The sequence below is a fragment of the Typopeltis vanoorti genome, chromosome 4 (assembly GCF_054136105.1).
Source record: "Typopeltis vanoorti isolate ZY-2024b chromosome 4, IOZ_Tvanoo_1.0, whole genome shotgun sequence".
Taxonomy (NCBI): domain Eukaryota; kingdom Metazoa; phylum Arthropoda; class Arachnida; order Uropygi; family Thelyphonidae; genus Typopeltis; species Typopeltis vanoorti.
The window spans coordinates 90,312,884-90,336,898 of NC_143552.1; the positions used below are offsets into that span (position 1 = coordinate 90,312,884).

Sequence of the window (24,015 nt, forward strand, 5' to 3'; positions counted from 1 at the left end):
TTATATAAGAAAAATTACATAATTAGAATTATAAGAAAATGTAAAAATTTTATAAAAATTGCTTCATCCAGGACTTTTCATAAAACAGTGAATGGCTTTTTAAGAAATTATTTTATTTTTTTTAAAAAAATAATATTAAATGGTACAAGAAAACAGTCAAACATTCTATGAGCCTGACCCCCCCCCCCTTATGATTTTAGTACTTCAGTAACATAATTTTAAAAATAAAGATCCTACTACTTCTTAGTTATTTTCTTTCCAAATGGACAAAGGGTTGCATTTAAACAGTTCTGACATTTTGGTTTAACTGGAAGACATACAGTTTGGCCAAAACCCACTAAAGTTAGATTTATTTCACTCCATAAACGCCTGAAAAAAAAAATTCAAACAATTACATAATTAAAATGTAATTTAATAGACTTCAATATAATTACATTTCACACACACACACACAAACACACAGTTGAGATTCATGAAAACATTTTACTTTAGCTTCTAACTGAACAAAATGGCCTCTAATAAATTTCAACACTGGATATTTAATGCTACAGATTACAAATTACAGTTAAATCTTATTATTTTTATTTTTTATTTATTTTTTTGTAAGTTGCTGCTGCATGTACCATAATTCAGAACATTTTCACTATTTTTATTTCATGTACAAGGGTGACCCACCTCGAAGCTCTTAAAATTTTAACATTTTTATTTGAACACTTCATAAAATTACAGTTGTAAAGCATTATTGATAAAACATAAGCCATTACTGATTAATGATTGATTTATGAGAGTTTAATGGCTTATCAGGAGGAATCAGGTAAAAGGCTCTTGACCTATTTTTCTGAAAGCAGCTTGAACCCTCTACAATACAAAACTGTGTCCTTGGAAGCAAAAGAGCTATCATCAGCAATTCTCAACTTCCTTCACATGTGAAAGCATTCCACACAGGAAGTGCCATCAAACATAATCTGATGTGTGTGGTCTGGCACTGTCTTGTTGGCAAAGAACCTGCTTTTCAAGTGCTGGTAGCACTCATGCAAAACAGCATGCATCAGTCCTCTCTTGCATGACAGAAGCTAAATCAGATTCATGCTGTTAATCAATGTCAATACACAGATGAAAACATCAAAATTTTGTGTGTGGAATGGATAAAGGAAAAAAAAAAGTGATGTTGAGTATAAGTCAAAGTAATAGCATGCAATAACATAAGGAATTCTGGCGGCCACAATTTTATAATGCTCATTGCTTCTTTAAAAAGAATGAAAGAGTAATAAATATTCAATCTTTTATAGCCACGACAAAATTATTTCTACCAAAGAGTGATAAATTTGGAGAGAAAACTGAGCTGAAGTCAGCTACCATTTTCTCCCAAACAAGAAAGCTGACTTGTGCACACAAGTATGCCAGTTCCTGTCCCTAAGTTGATTAATGCAGGCAAACTGTTCATCACTTGTGTCCCCTTCCTCTTTGTAACTGGAGGTATCATCAGCAATTTTAAAGTTGAGTGACTGCCAGAGTTTTCATGTTATTTTGATTTTAATGGTATAAACTACACATACTTAGTTCGTTATGAAGATTTCAGGTAAGTGACATTAATTTCATGATCTTTTTTCTTACTTTTTGTCTCCATTAATGTCTTGTCTAAATTAATGGACTCTGTACTCTTTCATATTCTTTTATGTGCTTTATGTATGGGTCCAGCCCATCCTTAGTGTTTGTTCTGTTGTCAATGTATGATTTTCTACATGTCCTTTGCTGTTTCCTTCAGCTACAGTTTTTTTCTCATAAGTTGTCACTTTTCAATAGATGATCAACATTTAAAATACTTCATTATTTGAGTACCAATACTCGAAACTCTTCATTACCTTGGGGGGAAGAGTAGTGATTCCAAAAAAGCCTCATTACATTTGGTGGGAGATAAGTTCAAGAACCCATAATTTCCCAAATGAATGTCAATACCTTCTTGGGTATTTATTTTTCAGTAATTGAAGTAGGAAAGCTGTATAACTGAGAGGAGACCTCCACATAGCCTTTAAAGGAATGCAGAGAACCGACCAGGGCTTCTGACCTAATGTCCAATCCTCACCTTCTCGTGGTGCACCCTGTTGGGTATCTACTTGGATACTGAACGAACGAGGATGGGCTGGCAATTTGGGATTTAGCCGATCAAATTGTATTCTTATTGGTTAATCTAAAATAAAAAATGATGGTACGACATGACAAAATTTCATGCCGGCTCGGGCATCTCTCGGTTAAACAAGACCCCTGTTGTTTTTGCCAGGGAACCAGGACGAACAGCAAAAAGTCAGCTACTGGAACAAATCTGAAAACAAACCCCAACTCAACATCCCCAGAGTTAAATATCGGTACTATCAACATATGAAGCCTGAATGGCAAAGAAATGGAACTAGCTGAGGAATTAGATAAGTACCAGATCGACATAATAGGGGTGACTGAAACAAAAAAGACCAAAACTGGTGAGCTCTTTCTGAGCAATAAATACAAAATGTTATATTCAGGCAATGACAATCAAGGAAAAGGAGTATCCATAGTATTCAACACAAAATACGAGGCTAATCTTCTTGAATGGCAGTCAGTCTCAAGTAGAGTAATGTGGGCAAATATGAGAATGGGGAACTGGACAATGAGACATATTTGTGCTTATGGTCCCACAGAAGGTTCTACTAAGGTAGAAGTGGGGGAATTTTTTGAGGCTTTAGAAAAAGCAACTGACACAATGAAAAAGGAAAAGTTGGTCCTTGTTGGGGATCTACACAGCAGAGCAGGAAATGACTGTGAGACATACAAAAACATTTTGGGAAAATTTGGAGAAAAGAGCAAAGCTAATAATAATGGCAAATATCTGTTGGATTTCTGCTCAGGACATGGACTGGTTATTACTAACACCATGTTCCGACAGAAAAATGTGCACAAATTCACATGGAGAGAAGAGTCAAGGAATAAGAAAAGTCTCATTGACTATGTTATTGTTAATAGTGATGTTTTCTCCCTGGTGCAGGACACCAGAGTGTAAAGAGGATTTGAAATTGGAAGTGATCACTATTTAGTTTTGAGCAGGATAAAATTGAATTTCATATTGAAAAGAATAACATGTAATAAAGTTTTAAAGAATAAAAGTTGAGCAGATGTGAACTGTAGACTAAAATACACAAAGATTATGGAAGAAAAAGTGAAAGAGTTTGAGAACAGGAATCAAACCTTGGAGATTCAGTGGCAAACTCTGAAGAAAAATTGACTGATTCTACCAATGAGGCATGTGGTGAGGTTGTCTGCAAGGATAAAAAAAACTCAGGACTCCCTGGTGGACACAGGAAGTTAAAGAGGCAGTGAAGGAAAAGAAGAAAGCATATCAAAAGTTCCTGTCAAATAAGTCAGCTTGTGCTCTTAGAGAATACAGAGACAAATGCAAGAATGCTAAATACTGTGTAAAACTAGCTAAACAGAAGTCATGGGTAAGAACATAGAAAATTAATATCAAGAAGGTGGCAAGATTTTCTGGAGGCTGTTGAAGAAGCTTAGGAATGGAGGAAAGAGTGCTGTGAAAGTAGTTAGAGATGATAAAGGTGACATGAAAACGGGAGAAAAAGATATCCTTGAAGTATGGAGTAATTACTTTGAAAAACTGCTAAATGAAACAAGCAGTGATGACAGCACAGTAGTAAAAAACACTGACCAGGCATGCAGGCAGGAATACATATCCATACTTAAAGTAGAAAAAGCCATCAATGGCTTGAAATGTGGAAAGGCAGCAGGAGTAGATGATATTTGACCAGAAATGCTGAAGTATGGTGGTATAAGAGTCTTACAGTGGCTGCGCTGCATAGTTCAGAAAGCCTGGACAGAGGGATAAATTCCCGATGATTGGAGTAGAGCTCTCACAGTACCCATATATAAAAACGGAAATAAAACTGAATGTGAGAATTACAGAGGTATTTCCCTACCGAGTGTTCCTGGCAAGATCTATGCAAGTATACTTGAGAAACGGTTGAGAAGAATTGTGGAAGAAAAGCTTGCTGAAGAACAAGCTGGATTCAGGCCAAACAGAGGCTGTCAGGATCAGATCTTCACTTTAAGACAAATAGTTGAGAAAGCATGGGAATATAACAAAGATCTGTATTTAAGTTTTGTCGATTTGGAAAAGGCATATGACAAGGTGCCAAGAGAGAAGCTATTCAATATGCTGCAGTTATATGGTGTCAATCGGGCATTATATCAAGCAATACTTAGTATTTATTTGAGTTGTAAGTCAGCAGTTAGAATAGAAGGATGTACAGGAAGATGGTTTAATGTTAAATCTGGTGTGAGACAAGGATGTACATTATCCCCTCTGTTATTCATCATCTATATGGATCACATTATGAAGGAAAGTGGTATTAAACATGATATGAGAATTGGAGATGTTAATGTCAGCTCTTTGCTTTATCCGGATGATGTTATACTTCTAAATAAATCCGCTACAAGTCTGCAAGATTCTCTGACTAAATTGAATAGCTGTTGTAATAGATATGGTATGAAGATCAGCAATAAAAAGACAAAGACAATGAAAATAGGCAGAATCATTGAAAATGTCAACTGTGTTGTGAATGGAGAACCTGTGGAACAAGTAAAATATTTCAGCTACTTAGGCACGATTTTTACTGAAGAAGGTAAATTAAATATAGAAATAGACAACAGAATCAGCAAAGCTGGTATGGTGAGAAGTCAATCGAATAAATTCATATGGAATAAGAGAGAAATTAGTCGGAACACTAAATTAGCTGTATACAAGACAGTGTTCAAACCAATTTTAACTTATGGATCTGAGAGCTGGGTCAGAAGCAAAACATTTGACCATAGACTAGAGACCGCAGATATGAGAGTCCCGAGAAAGATTAGAGGCGTGAACAGATGGCATCAATGGCAACATCATATTAAAAACGAGGATATTAGGAAAGAACTTGACATTGTCAGCATCCAGGTATGCGTAAGAGAGCTAATTTATGCTGGTATGGTCACTTAAACAGAATGGGCGAGGAAAGATTAGCAAAACAAGTGTTCTCTGCCAGGTTGGCAGCAAAACGACCCAGAGGAAGACCAAGATAGATATAGGTGGATGGATATGATACAAAGTGCCTTAGACGATAGAAATATAAAATCTGATAATGTTGGAGTCTTGACAAGTAACAGACTGATTTGGAGGAAAATTGTAGATAGGAAGTTAGTAATGATGTAATTTTTTTCATGTAGTACTATCATATCCTGTATACCCCTTGAGGGTACATGGCAGGAATTTGATGATGATGATGATATTTTAATTTTAAATTCACTACAGCAAATCTTATGCTATAACAAACTATTTCTCTAGTCTCCAGTGGTTTGCCATAGTGAGTGTCTATTTTATTAATGATAATGGGGGATGGACTAGAAGCAGATATCCAGTACACCCTTGTCACTCACCCCCAAAGTTGGGTTGAGTGATAAGGGCCATATCTGATCCAGAACCCTGCAGGCTGACCTGTACAGACTAATTCTATGGGCAAATGTTAATGAGTGCCAGTTTAATATTCCTAAATGTAAAGTTATGTATCATGAACAAGTGACATTGCAGAGAGAATATCCTATCAATGGAAATTTATTACAAGCATTCAGACTTGGGGATTAGAAAAGATTGAGTAAAGTTCAGAGGTCACACTAAATTGGATAATAACACTGATGAAGAGAACACTAACTTGTAAGAAATATTAAGTTATTCTGCTTTATACTTTAGAAGCATCTGATAAGACGACATCTGGATTATGTGAAGATGGGGTAACCTGGGTTTCAAAGGGATGGGAAAACAGCTAAAAAGATCAAGAGGTGAGTGATCAAGATGATAACTGGCCTATGGAATTGTGAATATGAAAACAGAATCATGGAATGTAATTTTAAATATCTGAAGAATAGTTGGATGAGAGGAGAGAGGGGATACTGCAAAAATCCATTCTTAGAATTCATGTATTGCATCATAAAATTTTGATGCATCGTAAAAGTCTAATATATATTTTTATAATTTATATTAATACTTCTCTAGATTCCCATCAAAAAAAGTTTAAGATTACATCTACCTTGGACAGTCCATAAAAATAGAATAATGACATACCAAATGAAACAGCAAGGAGAAAAACAGCTTCCTGGATGGCCTTCAACAAAATAAAATCAACAATTATCAACCAAAACATAGATATAGTAATAAGAGCCAATCTTTTCAATGCTCGCATCCTACCAGCATTAACTAATGGCAGTGAAACATGGAACACAACTTTAAAAGAACAAAGCTTAATAACAATATTTCATTCTTCTTTCTATTGCTCAACATGCAATACAAAGAAGAATGTGCAATATAAATAAAATAGACCACATAAGACACACAGAAATCAGGAAGAAGTCTGGATTCAAAGATGTAATAAAAGCACTCTACAGCAGCAAAGGTAGATGGGCAGGACATCTCGCCAGAATGAGAGACAACAGATGGACAGTCAGAGTAACAAACTGGTATCCAAGAGATACCAAAAGGAAAAATGGAAGACCGGCCTTAAGGCGGGAAGACCCAATGATCAAGAAAGTTGGAAGAAAATAGAGAAGAAAAGCTCAAGACAGGAATAGCTGGACTCTTTACGACCTACAGTCATGGAGAAATCCTGACTGAAATAACAGGTCCATCAAGGTAATTTATATAATAAATCAATTTGTTATTAAAAAAATGCTATATTACAAAATTAGCCTCAACAAAAATAGGGGAGAGAGCATGACACAGTTACTTTTTCAAAGTAAAAAAAAAAAATAATAAATAAATATTCCATACAAAATGTTCTTTTATAGTACAAAAGAAATTCACAGCTGCTCGAGAATCAAGTTGTAACAAGGACAAGTAAAAATTACATCTGCTGGACTCCTATGTATTTTATTCCAATCAGAAATTGACACATATTCAATTAAGCTTAAGTTATCCTTCTACAAAATCCAGATCTAACAGGAGTTAAATTCTTCTTTATCCCAATTTATTCTGAATAAATTGTAAAAACTTAAGACAGTACAACAGAGCAATCTCAAATAATTATTCTTTGACTGGAAGAATGTTCTATATGGAAAAGAGTATTGTATTATTAGTGTTGGTCTTTTCCACCAAATATTGGCTAACCTTTTGCTTAACTGACAAGCATATACAGGTATAGTAAATGCATTTCAATCAAAACCTCAAGGTCTTGAATTAACTGGTTTACTGTGTATATGTGTGTGTGGGTGGGTGGGTAGGTAGGTGTGTGTGTGTGCGCCAAAAATTATCAGCTTTGAATTAAGAAAAATTTAATTATACAAACGTTTTCATCAAGCTAACTTGGTACCTTCCCCTCTCCTCCCACAAAATTTCCAGATAATTCTATTTTTGTAATCTTGATAATTATAATTATTGAAGTTAAATTAGATTCTCTTCAAGTTTTTTTCTTTATATATATATGACCTATACAGGAAAGGTAGTAAAGACATATAGCAAATCAGTGCCACATATGGGTAATAGGGTAAGAATGCATGAGAAAGTTTGCATGTTTTTTTTTTTTTTTTTTTTTTGAACAGCTGAAAATTGTATTCTTTGGAGAAGGCACAGAGTATGGGGGGGGGGCAGTTCTGAAGTTTCATATACTTCTGTTCTTCAGAACCGCCCCCCCCCCCCTATATGAAAGAGGAGGTAGAGATGTTGGCACAGCAAATTTCAAGCTGAACTGTAAATGAGTGTTGGTTAGCAGCAACATTTGTTCTTAAGATTTTGAAGAAAAGTGGAGAAATGATAGTGGCCAATTCAGTAGAGCAATATCTTTGAAAGCAGAAACTGAATGTGTATAAGAGAGGGATTGAAGGGGATTTGTGAGAAAGGGATCATTAATGAAATTCATAGTTATTGAAAGTTAGGGGAAAAGATGCGAGAGATTAGACAGGACTGAGTTTTGGTGGCATTGAAATATACAAGCTTCTCCTCATCCCACTGAAATATAGCTAGGAGATTGGAGTTTTTAGATACTGGTTATGGCGAAACTTGAGGGTGCTAACAATTGGACACTGCAAGGTTTGTCAAATGAAAAGAAGGAATGGAATGTACTAATATCTGCAGAGTTATGAATATGATTTGAAGTCCATGAGAGCAGATCATTTTATATACAGGAAGGGAAGATGAAAGTACAGAATTCTGGGGTGCTCCCGCATTGGTGGGGAAATCTGAGGAGAGGCAACCAGCTACCATGACTTGTAGTGAGCAATCAGTGAGAAAACTGACAATCCAAGTGCAGAAGATAAAAGGCAAACTACAGAATGGCAGTTTACTAAATAGGCCTCTGTGCTAAACTCAATCAAATGCCTTTGAAATGTTGAATGACCATGTGAGTTCCTCTGAATTTTCCAAGTGCCAACTTCTCTACCTCCTCATCTAGGGATATGTGGTAAAGGCTAGAAGATTGGCTGTGGATCGAGAGTGACAGAATCCATATTGCCAGTCACTAATTTAGTTGGTAGGTGTCCAGGTGGTGCAGAAGTTGGCTGTTGATGACCTTCTCCATAATTTTTGAGAGAACAGAACTGAGAGAAATTAGATTAACAGAATTTTAATCATTTTAAATAAAAGAGCTTTAAGATTTTAACTTGATAATATTACAGCATTCTAGACATGCTCCTGTATCTCACGGCTACATTTATCAGAAACCTCATCCCTTATATGAGTGCAATATTATTTTGCGATTGTTTTCGGGGGAGATGAATTTCATTATTTCACTCCCTAGCACTAAACCAGTGCCTCACTTACTGGAGGCCTGAAGCTGTTTAGAAAAAGGTCCATGTCTGGTTTCTAGAACAGTTTCTGGATTATGTAAAATAATAAATCAATAAAAATATTTAAAAAAAAGTAATAAACTTAGCCTGCTCAGCATTAATGCACTACACATGTTTATACAACTTTCAGGAGTTGGAGTCACAAAAAAGCTATTGGAAATATTTGCTATTTCTGAAATTATTTTTTGGAAATATTTGCTGTTTACTGTTTGTCGCAATTTACTGCGCCAAACAGTAAACAATTTTACCTGCCATATTTAGTGCATTTCCATCAGGATACAGGTGGTTTGTTTTTACTGCTTATCTAGTTTCTTTCAAATGAAATAAAAATTCCAAACATAAAACTGCTTTAAGATTTTAAATTATTAAAATTTCTTATACGGTTCACTGAAAGAAATGAAAACATATGAAACTCTCTAAAACCATTGAAATAATTCTGAGATAAATGAACATTCTCTCTCTTCCAAGGAATTAAGGACTCTCAAATGCTCCTAAGGTAAGTGACATAACCAGATACACTGTATTCCAGTTCAGAAGCTTGATATTTAATCTTACCTTGTTAACAATATAATTATTAACAAGGTAAGCTTGAACTTCTTTTTTATAAAAATAAATAAATCTTCTAATGCCTTTTCATTCCCCAAATGGAGTAGGTGGAATTCTTTTAACCTTGCCTTTTGGAAATTGTTAGACAACTGTTTTTTTACCATTCATTGTAACCAGGTTAGTCAGCTTACTGTCCAAGTTTCTAGGAGAAAAACTCTACCTATCTCTGTCAGTGAATGACTAAACTTTTTTTTTTAGAAACAGAGTGAAAAAAAAACTGCCTAGACCCAAATTAATGAATCTTTTTTCTGCCAATCTAGCATCATATAATTTTCCACAAGGCTATATATGAACTGTATTTTTAGAATGTAAGTTTTTCTATAAGTACGAAATTTCACATTTCAAATACAGATCATGATGCTTAACTGCACAATGATTTTTTTCAAGGAAAATGCAATTATCCATTTATATGTTATCATCAAGACAGACTTTACTAGTTTACATAGTCAAGAGTCGCTATGCACAAAAGATACATGTTGGCAGTATGAATATCTTCTCAATGCATGTACAATAGTAATTTGTTTATTATATAGATTAATAAAGTTATAGCCTATATAATGCAATTTTTCATATTTTTCTGTTTACTGAATTAAAAAAAAAATACAAAAAAGCAATTCCATTGTCTATAATGAGATTTTAAATTAACATTCAATTTCACCATGAACTTGTAAAATACTGAAGTCAAAACATCTTCAGTAAGAAGACAGCTAATGGTCTTCTTCTCCTATACATACTTAAAAAAATAAATAAATAAAAATAAAAAATTACAACATTTACTTACGCACCATGGGAATAGATCCATTGTACTATATTGTGTTGTATGTACAGTATTTAGATGCGTGTGTGTGTGTTGGGGAGGGGGGGGGAAACATCTTCAAGAACTAGCAAACTGCAACCCTATTGGTTAATGCAGCTTGTGTGTTCACTAGAAAACACAACACAAATGTTGTGTTGAATGTAACTGCTGATTAAGTGAAAAGTAAAGTAAAAAATATGTTTAGGAAAAAAAAAAAGAACCATCACCAAACTAGCTATTAGAAAATGTGAAATTCAACTCAGTTTGGCTATGTTGCAAATGTATTACCGTATTTACTTGAATATAACTCACAGGTTTTTTTCTCCAAAATTAAAGTTAAAAAATCGTGGTGCGAGATATATGCGGGAATTTGTGGAAACTTAAGTTTTTCAGGAAAAAAACGAAATTGATGTTTATAATTAAATCCTCAGTATTCATTATAATTTATAATTGTCCACATTATTTATAAAATGAATGCATTTAAATGTTAATTATCAACGTTATCTATGTGATCGGTCGCTCACCTTCATCATGTGATATATTTGAATCTTTTAGCAACAATGCTTCTGTAATTAAATTAATTATTTCTGAAGAAATCATGTCCCAAGCTCTCAAAATCCAGTTGCACAACAGTTCTAATGATGGTATCTTAATCTTAATCCCCCCCCCCCAATGCAATCCAAGATCAAGAAGAAGTAAATGTGCCTTCATTCCCACATTTCTTCTGCTGGTTGCTTCCATCTCTATGCATGTCATTGGTGCAGTATTAACAAAAGACTGAGTGACTCAATGACAAAGGCAAACTGGCAATTGTTGAGTTTAAATGCATTCTCTTGAATCGACTTCCAAAATATTTGAAACTGCCATAACCACATTCACTATCCATTTCATCAAATTTTAAACTTTTTTCTTGTGCAAACTATATGTGAAACTTTTTAATTTATTTTTTCGTAAAGTAAAATCAAGGGTACAAGGTATATGCGAGGGCGAGTTATATTCAAGTAAATACGGTATGTGAATAAGCATTATGCATTGAACTGAACACATTAACTGGAAACATACTGCAAACTTTTTGAAAGAAAAATAAGTTTGCAATTTTTACTTTTTATACAAATAAGTGTTATATATGGATAAATGTTATTTACAGTCTATATACATTTTCACAGTTGCTTCTTTCAAACGAACCTTTCTTTTAATATTTTTCACTTAAGATCAGCAAAATTGAGTATGCTTCCAAATGAAAAATTATCAAAATCTTTCTTTGTTTATTTTAATTATGTTGCAGTAAAAATTATAAGCCAATTTCTTTCTTCTGCAAAATATACTATGACTCATATGCTTTGATGTAAGATAGGCACTTCAAATTCTTAAAAGTCAATTTGTTCAGTGTCTATTTTTTTTTATTATTCAGTTATTATTCACAAATGATGAGAAGAGTTATGATAAGTCCTTCTGAGAATTCACTATAAAAACAACAACCTGAACTGCAGCTAATAACAACAGATGCTGTTGCAGTCTCAGGAAACTCAGGGCATGTCATCAAGAAAGAGTAGTAGTAGTAGTACTACATATTGATAAGCAAAGTGCCTCTGTAGCTCTGTCAGTAATGAGTTGGAAAGACTCCCAAGTTTGAAATTCCAGCTATGATATTTATATGGACTTTTTAACTGAGAATTTTTTTTACTGGTCTTATCCAACGGAGACGGTAGGGCATTTTTAACATTAGCAACTCAAGGTGTAAAGTATGAATCTGAGGTCAAAGGTCAAGCTTATGCCATAGTCTACAAGAAAAATAAGCTGGAGAACAAATGCAAATGAAAAATGTTGTAGACAGAACTATAGCCAAGATTAACTATTCTATCATAACATTAACTGCATTTCTATAAAGCCAAATACTTGACCATGTTAGGCCATTGAAACTAACACATTAAAAGGTAGACAAGGCTTACACGCAAACATGTACAATAACATGTTTACTAGTGCTAAATTAGATAATAACTGTTATACATACTATCTATATACTATCAGCTAATAAAGAGTATGCAAGACTGTTTTAGCCCTATCTAACTTTGTGGAGACTGGGTGCGCAGTTCAATCTCCACTGGTAGCCAATCAGAGATAGCTGGTCCAAGGCTATCACTAATAAGTGGCATGCAGTGAATCGATAGCTAACAAGCAGCACCATATCACAGTACCTAACCCTAATATAACAAAATATTTTTAATGTCTGAAAATAGTGCGAGTTCTACGATCAATTTTCTTGAGCTTAAGGGACAAAAAACTCGCTTGCTTGTGCCAGAGACTGTTATACATAAGTTTAATGAACTAATCTCCAGATATAGCAACTACCTAGAGTGATTTCATGTAATATCAAAATTTTAATCAATGGATAAAGTCATAGAAGCATACAAATTTTTCATGTCTATAATATCTAAGGCACGATGGTCAAGTCTTTTGTGTAATTCTACACTTGTGTTTATTTTGTACATGTAGTTGTGGTTTTAAAACAAATAATAATATTATATTTATTCACTTAAAAAAAAAAAAAACTACACATGATTTCTTTTAAATTTCTAACTTTCTATTAGAAGAGTGCTCCAGTTAAATTATACTACAATAAATGCAAAGGCACAAAAAATATACTGTATGAACTAGTTATCATTCATTTTATTTAAGCTTTTGATACAGTATTGAATATATGATTTCTTTCCACTACAATAACATTTTCACTGTAGAATAAAACCAATCAGTATTTTGTTTTAAGGACTACTTTTGTATATAATCATGCTACCATAAAATCCTTTGAAATAAACCAGTGGCAAAACCTGTTTAAGGTGGTCTAAGCCAGCATTTCTCAATCTTTTTACACATGTGGACTGAGGAAAATAGGAGAAACATTTCGCTGACTGGCTGACGTGGCTGGAGTGTTGTTTCTGAGAGAGTCGAAGAAATTTTTGGCAGACCGCTAGGAAATTTCCGTGGACCGGCAGCATTCTGCGGACCACAGGTTGAAGAACATTGGTCTAAGCAACCAAGAAATGCTCTGTGTCTATTTGGTATTGAAAATAAGTTTCAGATCTTATTATTACTTTTTTATGTTGTACACTGCCTTTTTTAAAGATTTGGTTTGACATTAAAAATGTTACTTCCACAGTATCAGAGATGCTGAAATATTAACCAAAATCATGTTGAGCATACCAAACAGATTTAATGCCATAGATTTTTTTTTTGAAACTTTTTAATCCATAGCTCTTTTCTCCTACTTTAGATACATAAATATATTCCTCTCAGAAAGCATTATTTCTGTTTTCCTTATTAATAAACCAAGTAATAAACATTCCTTTATGTTGTCAAAAACAGTTGCAAAATTCACAGAAATAATTTGTTAATATAGATAATTTGTTACAGAAATAGTTTATTAAAGCAGATAATTTCCTATAATAAATATCACTGCATTGCACTTAAGGTGCTCAGGTTGAGATTCAGCAATTCATCATAGTAAGTGAATTTGTTACAGTGGTGCTTGCTAGTAGTAAGAGTTGAAACTATATTCCTGAATTCCAGGATGCAGAACCTTCATAAGGCTTATCGCAACTGAAGGTGAGTAAATGGGGCTAATATAAAAGTGAAAGGATGTTTACATTCTGCAAAGCAGGCAAACCAGCCAGAAGAACACACAATCAACAGACATAATACACTGGCCTCATTGCTTAGGCTATAATTTCATCATCATCAAATTCCTGCCATGTACCCTTAAGGGGTGTACAGGATATGATAGTACTACATGGAAAAATTACATCATTACTAACTTCCTTACAATTTTCCTCCAAATCAGTCTGTTACTTGTCAAGACTCCAACATTATCAGATCTTATATTTCTATCGTCTAAGGCACTTTGTACCGTATCAATCCACCCATATTTTGGTCTTCCTCTGGGTCGTTTTCCTGCCAACCTGGCAGAGAACACTTGTTTTGCTAATCTTTCTCTGGCCATTCTGTTTAAGTGACCATACCACCTGAGATTACCTCCGCTAACGCATTCCTGGATGCTGACAATGTCAAGTTCTTTCCTAATATCCTTGTTTTTAATATGATATTGCCATTGATGCCATCTGTTCACGCCTCTAATCTTTCTCAGGACTCACATATCTGTGGTCTCTAGTCTTTGGTCAAGTGTTTTACTTCTGACCCAGCTCTCAGATCCATAAGTTTAAAACTGGTTTGAACACTGTCTTGTATACAGCTAATTTAGCGTTCCGACTAATTTCTCTCTTATTCCATATGAATTTATTCAATTGACTTCCCACCATATCAGTTTTTACTGATTCTGTTGTCTATTTCTATATTTAATTTACCATCTTCACTAAAAATCGTGCCTAAGTAGCTGAAATGTTTTACTTGTTCCACAGGTTCTCCATTCACAACACAGTTGACATTTTCAACGATTCTGCCTATTGTCTTTGTCTTTTTATTGCTGACCTTCATACCATATCTATTACAACAGTTATTCAATTTAGTCAGTGAATCTTGCAAACTTGTTGCAGATTTATTTAGAAGTATAACATCATCTGCATAAAGCAAAGAGCTGATATTAACATCTCCAATTTTGATATCATGTTTAATACCACTTTCCTTCATAATGTGATCCATATAGATAGATAATGAATAACAGAGGGGATAATGTACATCCTTGTCTCACACCAGATTTAACATTAAACCATCTTCCTGTACTTCCTTCAATTCTAATTGCTGACTTACAACTCAAATAAAGACTAAGTATTGCTTGATATAATGCCCCATTGACACCATATAAATGTAGCGTATTGAATAGCTTCTCTCTTTGCACCTTGTCATATGCCTTTTCCAAATCGACAAAACTTAAATACAGATCTTTGTTATATTCCCATGCTTAATCGACTATTTGTCGTAAAGTGAAGATCTGATCCTGACAGCCTCTATTTGGCCTGAATCCAGCTTGTTCTTCAGCAAGCTTTTCTTCCACAATTCTTCTCAACCGTTTCTCAAGTATACTTGCATAGATCTTGCCAGGAACACTCAGTAGGGAAATACCTCTGTAATTCTCACATTCAGTTTTATTTCCGTTTTTATATATAGGTACTATGAGAGCTCTACTCCAATCATCGGGAATTCGTCCCTCTGTCCAGGCTTTCTGAACTATGCAGTGCAGCCACTGTAAGACTCTTATACTACCATACTTCAGCATTTCTGGTCGAATATCATCTACTCCTGCTGCCTTTCCACATTTCAAGCCTTTGATGGCTTTTTCCACTTCAAGTGTTGGATATGTATTCCTGACTGCATGCATGGTCAGTGTTTTTTACCACTGTGCTGTCATCACTGCTTGTTTCATTTAGCAGTTTTTCAAAGTAATTACTCCATACTTCAAGGATATCTTTTTCTCCCATTTTCATGGCACCTTTATCATCTCTAACTCCTTTTACAGCAGTCTTTCCTCCATTCCTAAGCTTCTTCAACAACCTCCAGACTATTTTGCCACCTTCTTGATAAAAAAAAAAAATAACTGCTATAATTTAAAATAAAAAATAAAATAAAAAATTTTTAAAATAAAAAAAAATGATGGCTATAATTTCAATGTGTCAAAAGGTTATAACAATTTAATCAGCACAGAAATTAACACAGAATAAGAACCTCACTTTCAGAAAGTAAACCTTAATAAGTCTCCGGATGACTTTTTAAGGTAAAAACAAAAGTATAAGAGGAAGTGGTGGTTTTCAGAATATCTCTCATGCCTAGTTGTGCAAACCAAATCAATTTATTAACCGTATATAAAAGACACACACATTATAGCAAACACCACCATAATGAAATATGCTATAACAAAATAGGGAAAAGTTTTAAGTCACATAACATCAAAGCTATTTTAAGTTTACTACTACAAACAATGAAAGTTCAAAACTTTACTTGATCAATGTCATGACTCATACCCAAAAAAATTCATTAACTAAATATAAATGCATATATTTTTAATTATCTATCCAGAACAACAGCAGCATCTAATATGCATGCAATAGATGTGAAAAGAGGTCACCATATCTTAGAGCAGGGGGTCTTCAACGCATGGCCCATGGGTCACCTGTGTCCCATGGCGCTCTTTGCAGTGGCCCACCAGTCATTTTGAAAAAATAACTACTTAACATTAAAACGCGATTAAATAAAAAATAATTTGAATGAAGCCTGCAGGCTACTAAGCTATATTGTAGTATTTAGAATTGTAAGATGCTTTCCAGATTCACAAGGAATGCTGTGCATTTGATACTTTACATAAAATCCTATAAAAATAAATATTAAATAGACATGCTTCTTCAGTCACCTACCAGTGCCAAGCGGTACTTGGCACTGGTAGATGGCACTAGTACTAACATCGCAGGTAGATGGCTGAAGCAGTAGTTCGTTCGAGTGCACTGTCTAGTGCCTTCCAGATACATCTTGAAGGTTCTCGATACGTCATTATTTTCATATAAATACAAGAGGATCTCATCCACAGTCAGTCGTGAACAGTGTGATATTCATGTATAAGTGCACGCAGGTTCATAGTGTCAGCCATAGCCTATTGTGGTTTTATATTGCCAGACTTTTTTCATTAGTGTGAGACATATTCAGTGGATAATAACCATTACACAACCATTTTGGATCATTTTTGGGTTCATTCACCTTCCATCACTATGGTGTCTACGAGTAAAAAGCATAAATCAAGTGATTCTTGTCGGATTTTTAATGAAAAGTAGACCAATTTGGCACAAAAAAGTAGACTTTTTTGTGCCGATTGACAATAAGCCAGTGTGTTTAATTTGTCGTGACTCAGTGTCAGTATCAAAAGAATACAATACAAAATGACACTATGAGACAAAGCATGCATCCAATTTCGATCACCTTCAAGGGCAGCTTCATGTGGACAAAGTGAACCGTCTCCAAATTGATTTAAAATGCAGCAGGGTATGTTTAAAAGGCAGAGGGAAGAGAGCAAAGCATGCGTCAAAGTAAGTTATGTAATAGCTGAAAAAATTGCTAAAAAATCAAAAGCCTTCTTGGACGGCAAGTTTGTGAAAAATTGTCTCATTGCTGCTGGGGATATTCCGTGCCCAAATAATAAGGAAGTGTTTAAGAAACTGAGTTTGTCTGGTAACTGTAGCACGATGTGTCAAAGAACTTGCCAATGACATTGAAGGAACTTTAAAAAAAAACGGTCGTCCGAATTTATGTCATATTCACTTGCTTTAGATGAGAACACAGATGTGAAGGATACAGTACAACTGGCTATCTTTGTCCGTGGCATTGTTCAACAATTCAATGTGACAGAAGAACTGCCAGCGTTCGTACCTATGAAGGGAACAACAAAAGGCACTGATATTCTTGAAGCCGCCAAGAAAATGCCTCCAGCATTTCGACCTCAGCTTAACCAATCTTGAGTGTGTGGTAACTGATGGTGCCCCTGCTATGGTGGAAAAGAATGAAGGGTTTGTTGCGCTGCTATGGAAAGAACCGGAACTAGAAGGAAAAGATTTCGCCCATTACCACTGTTTAATCCACCAGGAGAATTTGCGCACAAAAACTATTAGATTTGAGAATGACATGAAAGTTATTGTGACTGCCGTCAACATTATTAGGGCAAGAGGATTGAATCATCGTCAATTCCAAGAGTTTTTGACTGAGTGCGAAGCGGATCACAGCGATGTGGTTTATTATAGTGATGTGCATTGGTTGAGCATAGGGAAGGTTCTTAAAAGAGTCTTTGACTTAAGGAGCGAAATACAGCAGTTCATGCAAACCAAGGGGAATCCCATTGCGGAATTTAATGATCTGAAGTGGATGATGACAGACTTTGCCTTTGTGACCGACATCTAGTTGCATATGAATGACCTAAATACACGGCTACAATCTAAAGATCAACTGGTGCACACTGTTTGATCACATCAAAGCTTTTGTGGCCAAGCTCAAACTTTGGGAGGCACAACTCGCAAAAAAAGACTTAACTTGTTTTCAGCTTCTCGCTGAGTCCAACTGTTCATCTCTTGATGAATACGCTACAAAATTAGCAGTGTTGCAAAGTGAGTTCGAAGAGAGATTTAATGCCATTCAGTGTCAATGCTGCCGAAATGCCAAGCTCAGTACAAATGGAGCTGCTTGAACTCCAAAACAACTCTTCTTTGAAAAAAAAATTATTCAATATGTCCTTGCTTACATTTTACAAAGACTACATTTCTGAGAACGCATTCCCTAATCTTCGCTGGCATGCTTTGAAGATGTGCACTTTGTTAGGAAGCACATACTTATGTGAGCAGTTCTTCTCCAGAATGAAGCATGTGAAGTCCAAGACAAGAACTCAGATTACAGACCAACATCTCAAGAATACTCTGCGCATAGCGACTTCCAACATTGACAAGCTGGTCAAGGAAAAACTTTGCTAAGCTTCCCATTGACATTGTAAAAAAATGAATGTTTTCTTCATTAAATTATCTTTTTGCAAGTATTGATTGTATTTACTTATCATGAACCTGACTCCTACCTACACTCTTAAAGCGGAGTTTGTTGATTTTTATAGGATTTTATGTAAAGTATCAAAGGCACAGCGTTCTCCTTGTGAATCTGGAAAGCATCTTACAATTCTAAATACTGCAGCATAGCTTAGTGGCCTGTGGACTTCATTGAAATTTTTAATGCAGTCTGCACTGTCTGAAAGGTTGAATACCTCTGTCTTAGAGGGAAGGGATAACTTGCATAATATTTATACTGATTAGCTGCTGAAAACCATCCTTCAAAATACAGATGTTAGGAGTAATGCTGTGAGAAATACTGCATAAAATGTATTGTTTTGTATTAAAACTAGAAAATATAAGAAAGGATGAAAGTAGTTATTTTTCCCCTTATCTTAAAATTTCATATTCGGTATTACATTATTTTAACTAAAAAAAAATAATTTGTTTTTTTTACTTTTGTATTTTTACAGAAGACAAATCAAATTCATATAAATCAATAAAGACAAGGATGAAAACAACAAAATTCCTTTAATTTAGTATTCTTCTTTCTTATACAAATCGAACTGAACTAAAACAGAGGTATTAGAGCTGTTGTACAAACTGAATAACAATTCAGCAATAGAGACTGATGGGATATCACCACAGATGCTAAAAGAGTGTTCAGCTGAACTGGCTATTCCTCTGACCAGGCTATATAATTTGAGTCTCAGAACAGGGAAAATTCTGCAGGAATGGAAAGAATGTATGATAATTCCATTGCACAAGGGTAGTGCAAAGGCTGATATATATCCAACTATCGACCAATCAGTATCTCAGGAGTGGTGGTGAAGATTTTGAAAAATTGGTTAGGGCTCGCATTCAGAAATGGGTTGACAGTGAATCTCTACTTTACAATGAACAGCATGGCCTTAATAAGGGAAGGTCGTGTTTTAGCATCTTGCTCACATTCTATAATAATGTTACCCAAGTTGGAGGTTTAATGGAATATTATCAGCACTGAGAAAGGATTAAAACCAATTTTAATACTTCCAATATGTCGTATCCGTCACAGAGACATCTTCAGGGATTACAAAAAAACTTTTTGTAACAACACACACACAAATATAATACAATAGTGAGGGAAACTAAAGTCCTATCTAGGTGGTGCACCCTTTATGAGCATTTGCAGGTGGCCTAGGATGTAGAGAGGGATCTCTGATAATTAATGTTTCCCAAATTTTGGGAAGCTTAATGCAACTGTATTTGTTTAAATTCAGTTGATTCCTGAGTGTTTCACTTTAGTTTCACTACTATTGTATTATATTTGTGTGTGTGTTGTTACAAAAAGATTTTTTGTAATCCCTGAAGACGTCTCTGTGACAGAGACAAAATATTGGAAGTATTAAAATTGGTTTTAATCCTTTCTCAGCGTTGCTAATATTCCATTAAACCTCCAACATGAATTCTTCACAGTACTTAAGCCTCAACACACGAATAATGTTACCATTGTACTAGACAAGAAGAATGGATACTTTTGGATTTTGCTAAGACTTTTGACAGAATACAGCATGGAAGACTGTTGCATAAATTGGAGAATATGGGCCTGGATTATAAAATATTAGCATGGTTAAGACTTTTAAGAGGATGGCTGACTGACAAATATCAAAAAGTGGTACAAGGGGGGGATGTGAGTCTGCAAGATTTAAGGTAACTAGTGGTGTAACACAAGGATGTGGATGATTGCCCACTGTTATTCAATCTGTACATTAATGATATTGGGAAGGATTTGACAGGCATCATGCAGCTATTTGCTGATGATGCAAATATAGGTAGGGTAATCTGGAATGCTGCTGATATGCAGTACTTGCAGAATGATTTGAATAGGCTGGAATTGTAGGCATGGGAAAATGGATGTCAGTAAATGTAAAGTCATGCACTTTGGCATGATTAGATATCAATGTTATAATATACTGTTAGAAGAAACTGATCAGGCTAGGGATCTTGGAGTGTTAGTAGATAGCAAGTTGAAGTTCAGGGGCCATGTAGCAAAGATTGCAAATACAACTCAAAAGATAATTGCAATGCTGAAATGAACTTTCACATGTAAAGATAAGGATGTCACCTTGCCTCTTTACAAGGACTTGATTAGACCTCACTTGGACTACTGTGCAAGCGAGGTCTAAGTGAGGTCACTTGGACTACTGTGCCAAGTCTGGTTTGCTGGTTTTCATTGTAATTCTGATACAGTGGAGAGATTGCAAAGGAGAGTGTTAAAAATGATATCAGGATTGTGGAATACTTATTACGACCAGATTGAGAATTTGTAGACTGCAGACACTAGCAAACAAGAGAAAGAGGGATGATATGATTGAGACTTACAAATTTCTGAAAGGGTCATACAGGATTTCAGTTGATGGAATTTTTCAATTTATGGAGGGTGGGGAAAGAACAAGGGGGGGGGGCATTCTTGGAAGCTGAGAATGAATGCCGCTAAGAGGGGGAGGGGGGAGAGGCTAGATTTTTCTCTCATAGGGTGGTGCGTGATTGGCATGAATTGTCACTGTATGTGGTATGTGCAATTCTTGAATGAATTCAAGAATAAGTATGATAGCTGGTACATGTAGTATGTGGTCTCCCTTGATGAGTCCCTGACTCCCTGGAGGGCTCTTAATAATAATAATTCACTTTAACCTAATTCATTGACAAAGCATACACATGTGACTCTGGAAACCCACTCATTCACCACTCTCTCAGCAAATATCTAATCCTCATGCCCTTATTTAATGTCTAAGTAACCAAAAATCTTCAACCTATCCTCATAAGGAGAATTCCACAGACCTGCCACCATCTTGGTCATAAGTTTCTGGATCCTCTTCCTCATGCCCGTGAGAAACCAAGATGACCAGATCTGTGCACTGCAGTCCAGATGGGTTCTTATCTAATAATCTCCTTATTTCTGCTTCTCAGTGTGCTCTTCTATAACCAAATAGCACCACAGGCCATTTTAGTCACTTTTGCAATATAGGTTCTGAACTTTAACTTCCAGTCCACCAGCATCCTCAAATTCCTAGCGTGATCAATTACTTGGAGCCCCATTCCATGAAAGTAGTGCACAGCTAGTAATCTTTTCATCGCAGTCCTTTTTTTCATGAAAAACCTAACAAATATTATCCTTAGCTTATAAGTCTATTCAAATCATCCTGAGATCGCTGCATCATCTTTATTACTATTACTGTATCTAGTTTTGCATCAATTGGTTAATCGATCAGCTCTCAAATTCTACATATATCCCTTCTTAATTGAAAATTCCACACTTTTAGTCTCCCAGGTCGAGCCTTCATGATCACTCTAAAGAGAATGATCATGACAAATGGTAGCAATTTGGTTGCTTTTACAGATAAAACCTCAGATGCAATTACTAGATTCAGTGATTAAAATAAAGTAAAAAAATAAAACAAAGTTATTTGCCAGATATTTCATCCTGAGAATAACAGGTCATCTTCAGTGACAGATAGCTAGTATGTTCTAGGTAGGACATTAGCAATGGATTATTTAAAAAACAGTATGAGCCACGTGATGGTATAAAGAGCAATGCAATGTGAGCAAGATGTAGTAATCAATACATAGATGGGGGGGGGGGGGAATGATGCCTGCTAAGAAAGATTTTCTGCAAGGAGAGGTAGTAGTTCTGATTCAAATTAGGATGATGTTACAAGATTTCAGCAAGTAAATGTTTGAATATGAAGCAGTATCAGTGAAATAGGTGCATTCTAGATTAGAAGATTCTGTAGTTGGTGTCAATCCCATGCTGTACTAGATCATATTCCTCAATTTCTTATTAATGATGTAAGACTGGTGTTCTTGTAATCTTTTCCCACTGAGCACCCAGTGTGTGTGTGTGTGTGTGTGTGTGTGTGTGTGTGTGTGTGTGTGTGTGTGTGTGTGTGTGTGTGAGAAATAGGAGAGGTGGCAACCACAGGAAACTTAATACATGCCAGGTGGTAGAGAAAGAGCAGATATTTTATCTTTAGAAGAAGATAGCCATGAGGAGAGTTTGCTGATTAGAAAAAAAAATGTAGGTACTACATTATAGAAAAAAATCATCATCATCATAACACTAATTACGGGTATAGACCATATTGGCCTGTTCCGGTCTCATTATCCATCCAATATCCTTTTTTGAGTCTACCCTGCCTTCTCTTTCCAATTGGCTTATATTTTAGTATATGTTTAGGATGTCGGATGTTCGCCATTCGGTTTACATGTTCAATCCATTTTTGTTTATAATTGTTTAGTTTTTCTTCTATTGATTTTGTTTTTAGTTCTTTTAAAATGTCTTCGTTCCTTTTTTGATCTAATGTGTATTTTGCAGTTCTCATAAATCTCGTTTCACTTGTTTTTATTCTTTGTTTATCTTGCTTGTTATTGCCCAAATTTCACTGCCATATAATAATGTGGGCACTGCTAAAGTATTATATATTTTCAAGCGTGTTTCTTTTTGTACTATATTTGGGTCGAGTGTTCTATTTATCAGGCCTATAATCTGTAAACATTTTGAAGTTTTTAATTTTATGTCTTTTTCTCCTTCATATGATATTTCACATCCAAGATAACAAAGTATTTATATGTTCTATTATTTTATTATTAATAACTATTTTGCTTTTAACTGGAGTTTGTCCACAAAATGCCATTGTTTTAGTTTTATCTATGGAAATTTTCATTCCAAACTGTTCTACTATAATGTTTAAATTATATATTGCTCTTTGTAAATTGCGTTTCTTAGCTGATATTATTACCTGATCATCTGCAAATAATACTGTATTTATTTTGTTATTCCGGGAAATTTCTATACCTTGATTATTTAAGGTGTTCCACTGTATTAATATTTCATTAATGTAAATATTGAAAAGTGTTGGAAGCAGAGGGGAGGGCATCCCTGTCTCACTCCTCAGTTTATAGATTGTTTTTCAGACAACTTTTCATTTATTTTTATTTCATTATCTTTGTTTATATTCAATATTGCATGTAGTAAAATATTAGATATATTTATTCTTTGTAATATATCAAACAGTATATATCTTTTTACTTATAGGAGTAAAATAAGAGTATTTACTTATATTATTTTACTTTATAGAAAAAAAAATCAGTTCTGTTTACTTGGTAGCAAGAAAGAGAATAGTCACAAAAAGTAAAGCATTTTCATACGATTATGGTGATTTCATCAAGATGTTATGTAGTCAAGTAGATGAACATCAATCACTAATGTAGACA

The 24,015-nt window shown here is 34.8% G+C and overlaps 1 protein-coding gene across 3 annotated transcripts in view; it reads right to left on the bottom strand.

Annotated features, from left to right (window-relative positions):
* Positions 1 to 200: 200 nt before the first annotated feature.
* LOC150107491 (endonuclease III-like protein 1) overlaps positions 201 to 24,015 on the bottom strand; it is a 71,149-nt gene continuing 47,334 nt past the window's right edge. For all 3 annotated transcript variants that reach the window (XM_090391345.1, XM_090391344.1, XM_090391343.1), the window contains exon 5: positions 201 to 369. In XM_090391345.1, coding sequence (XP_090247471.1) covers positions 237 to 369 — 133 coding nt within the window. In that variant the 3' untranslated portion in view covers positions 201 to 236. The remainder of the gene's footprint in view (positions 370 to 24,015) is intronic.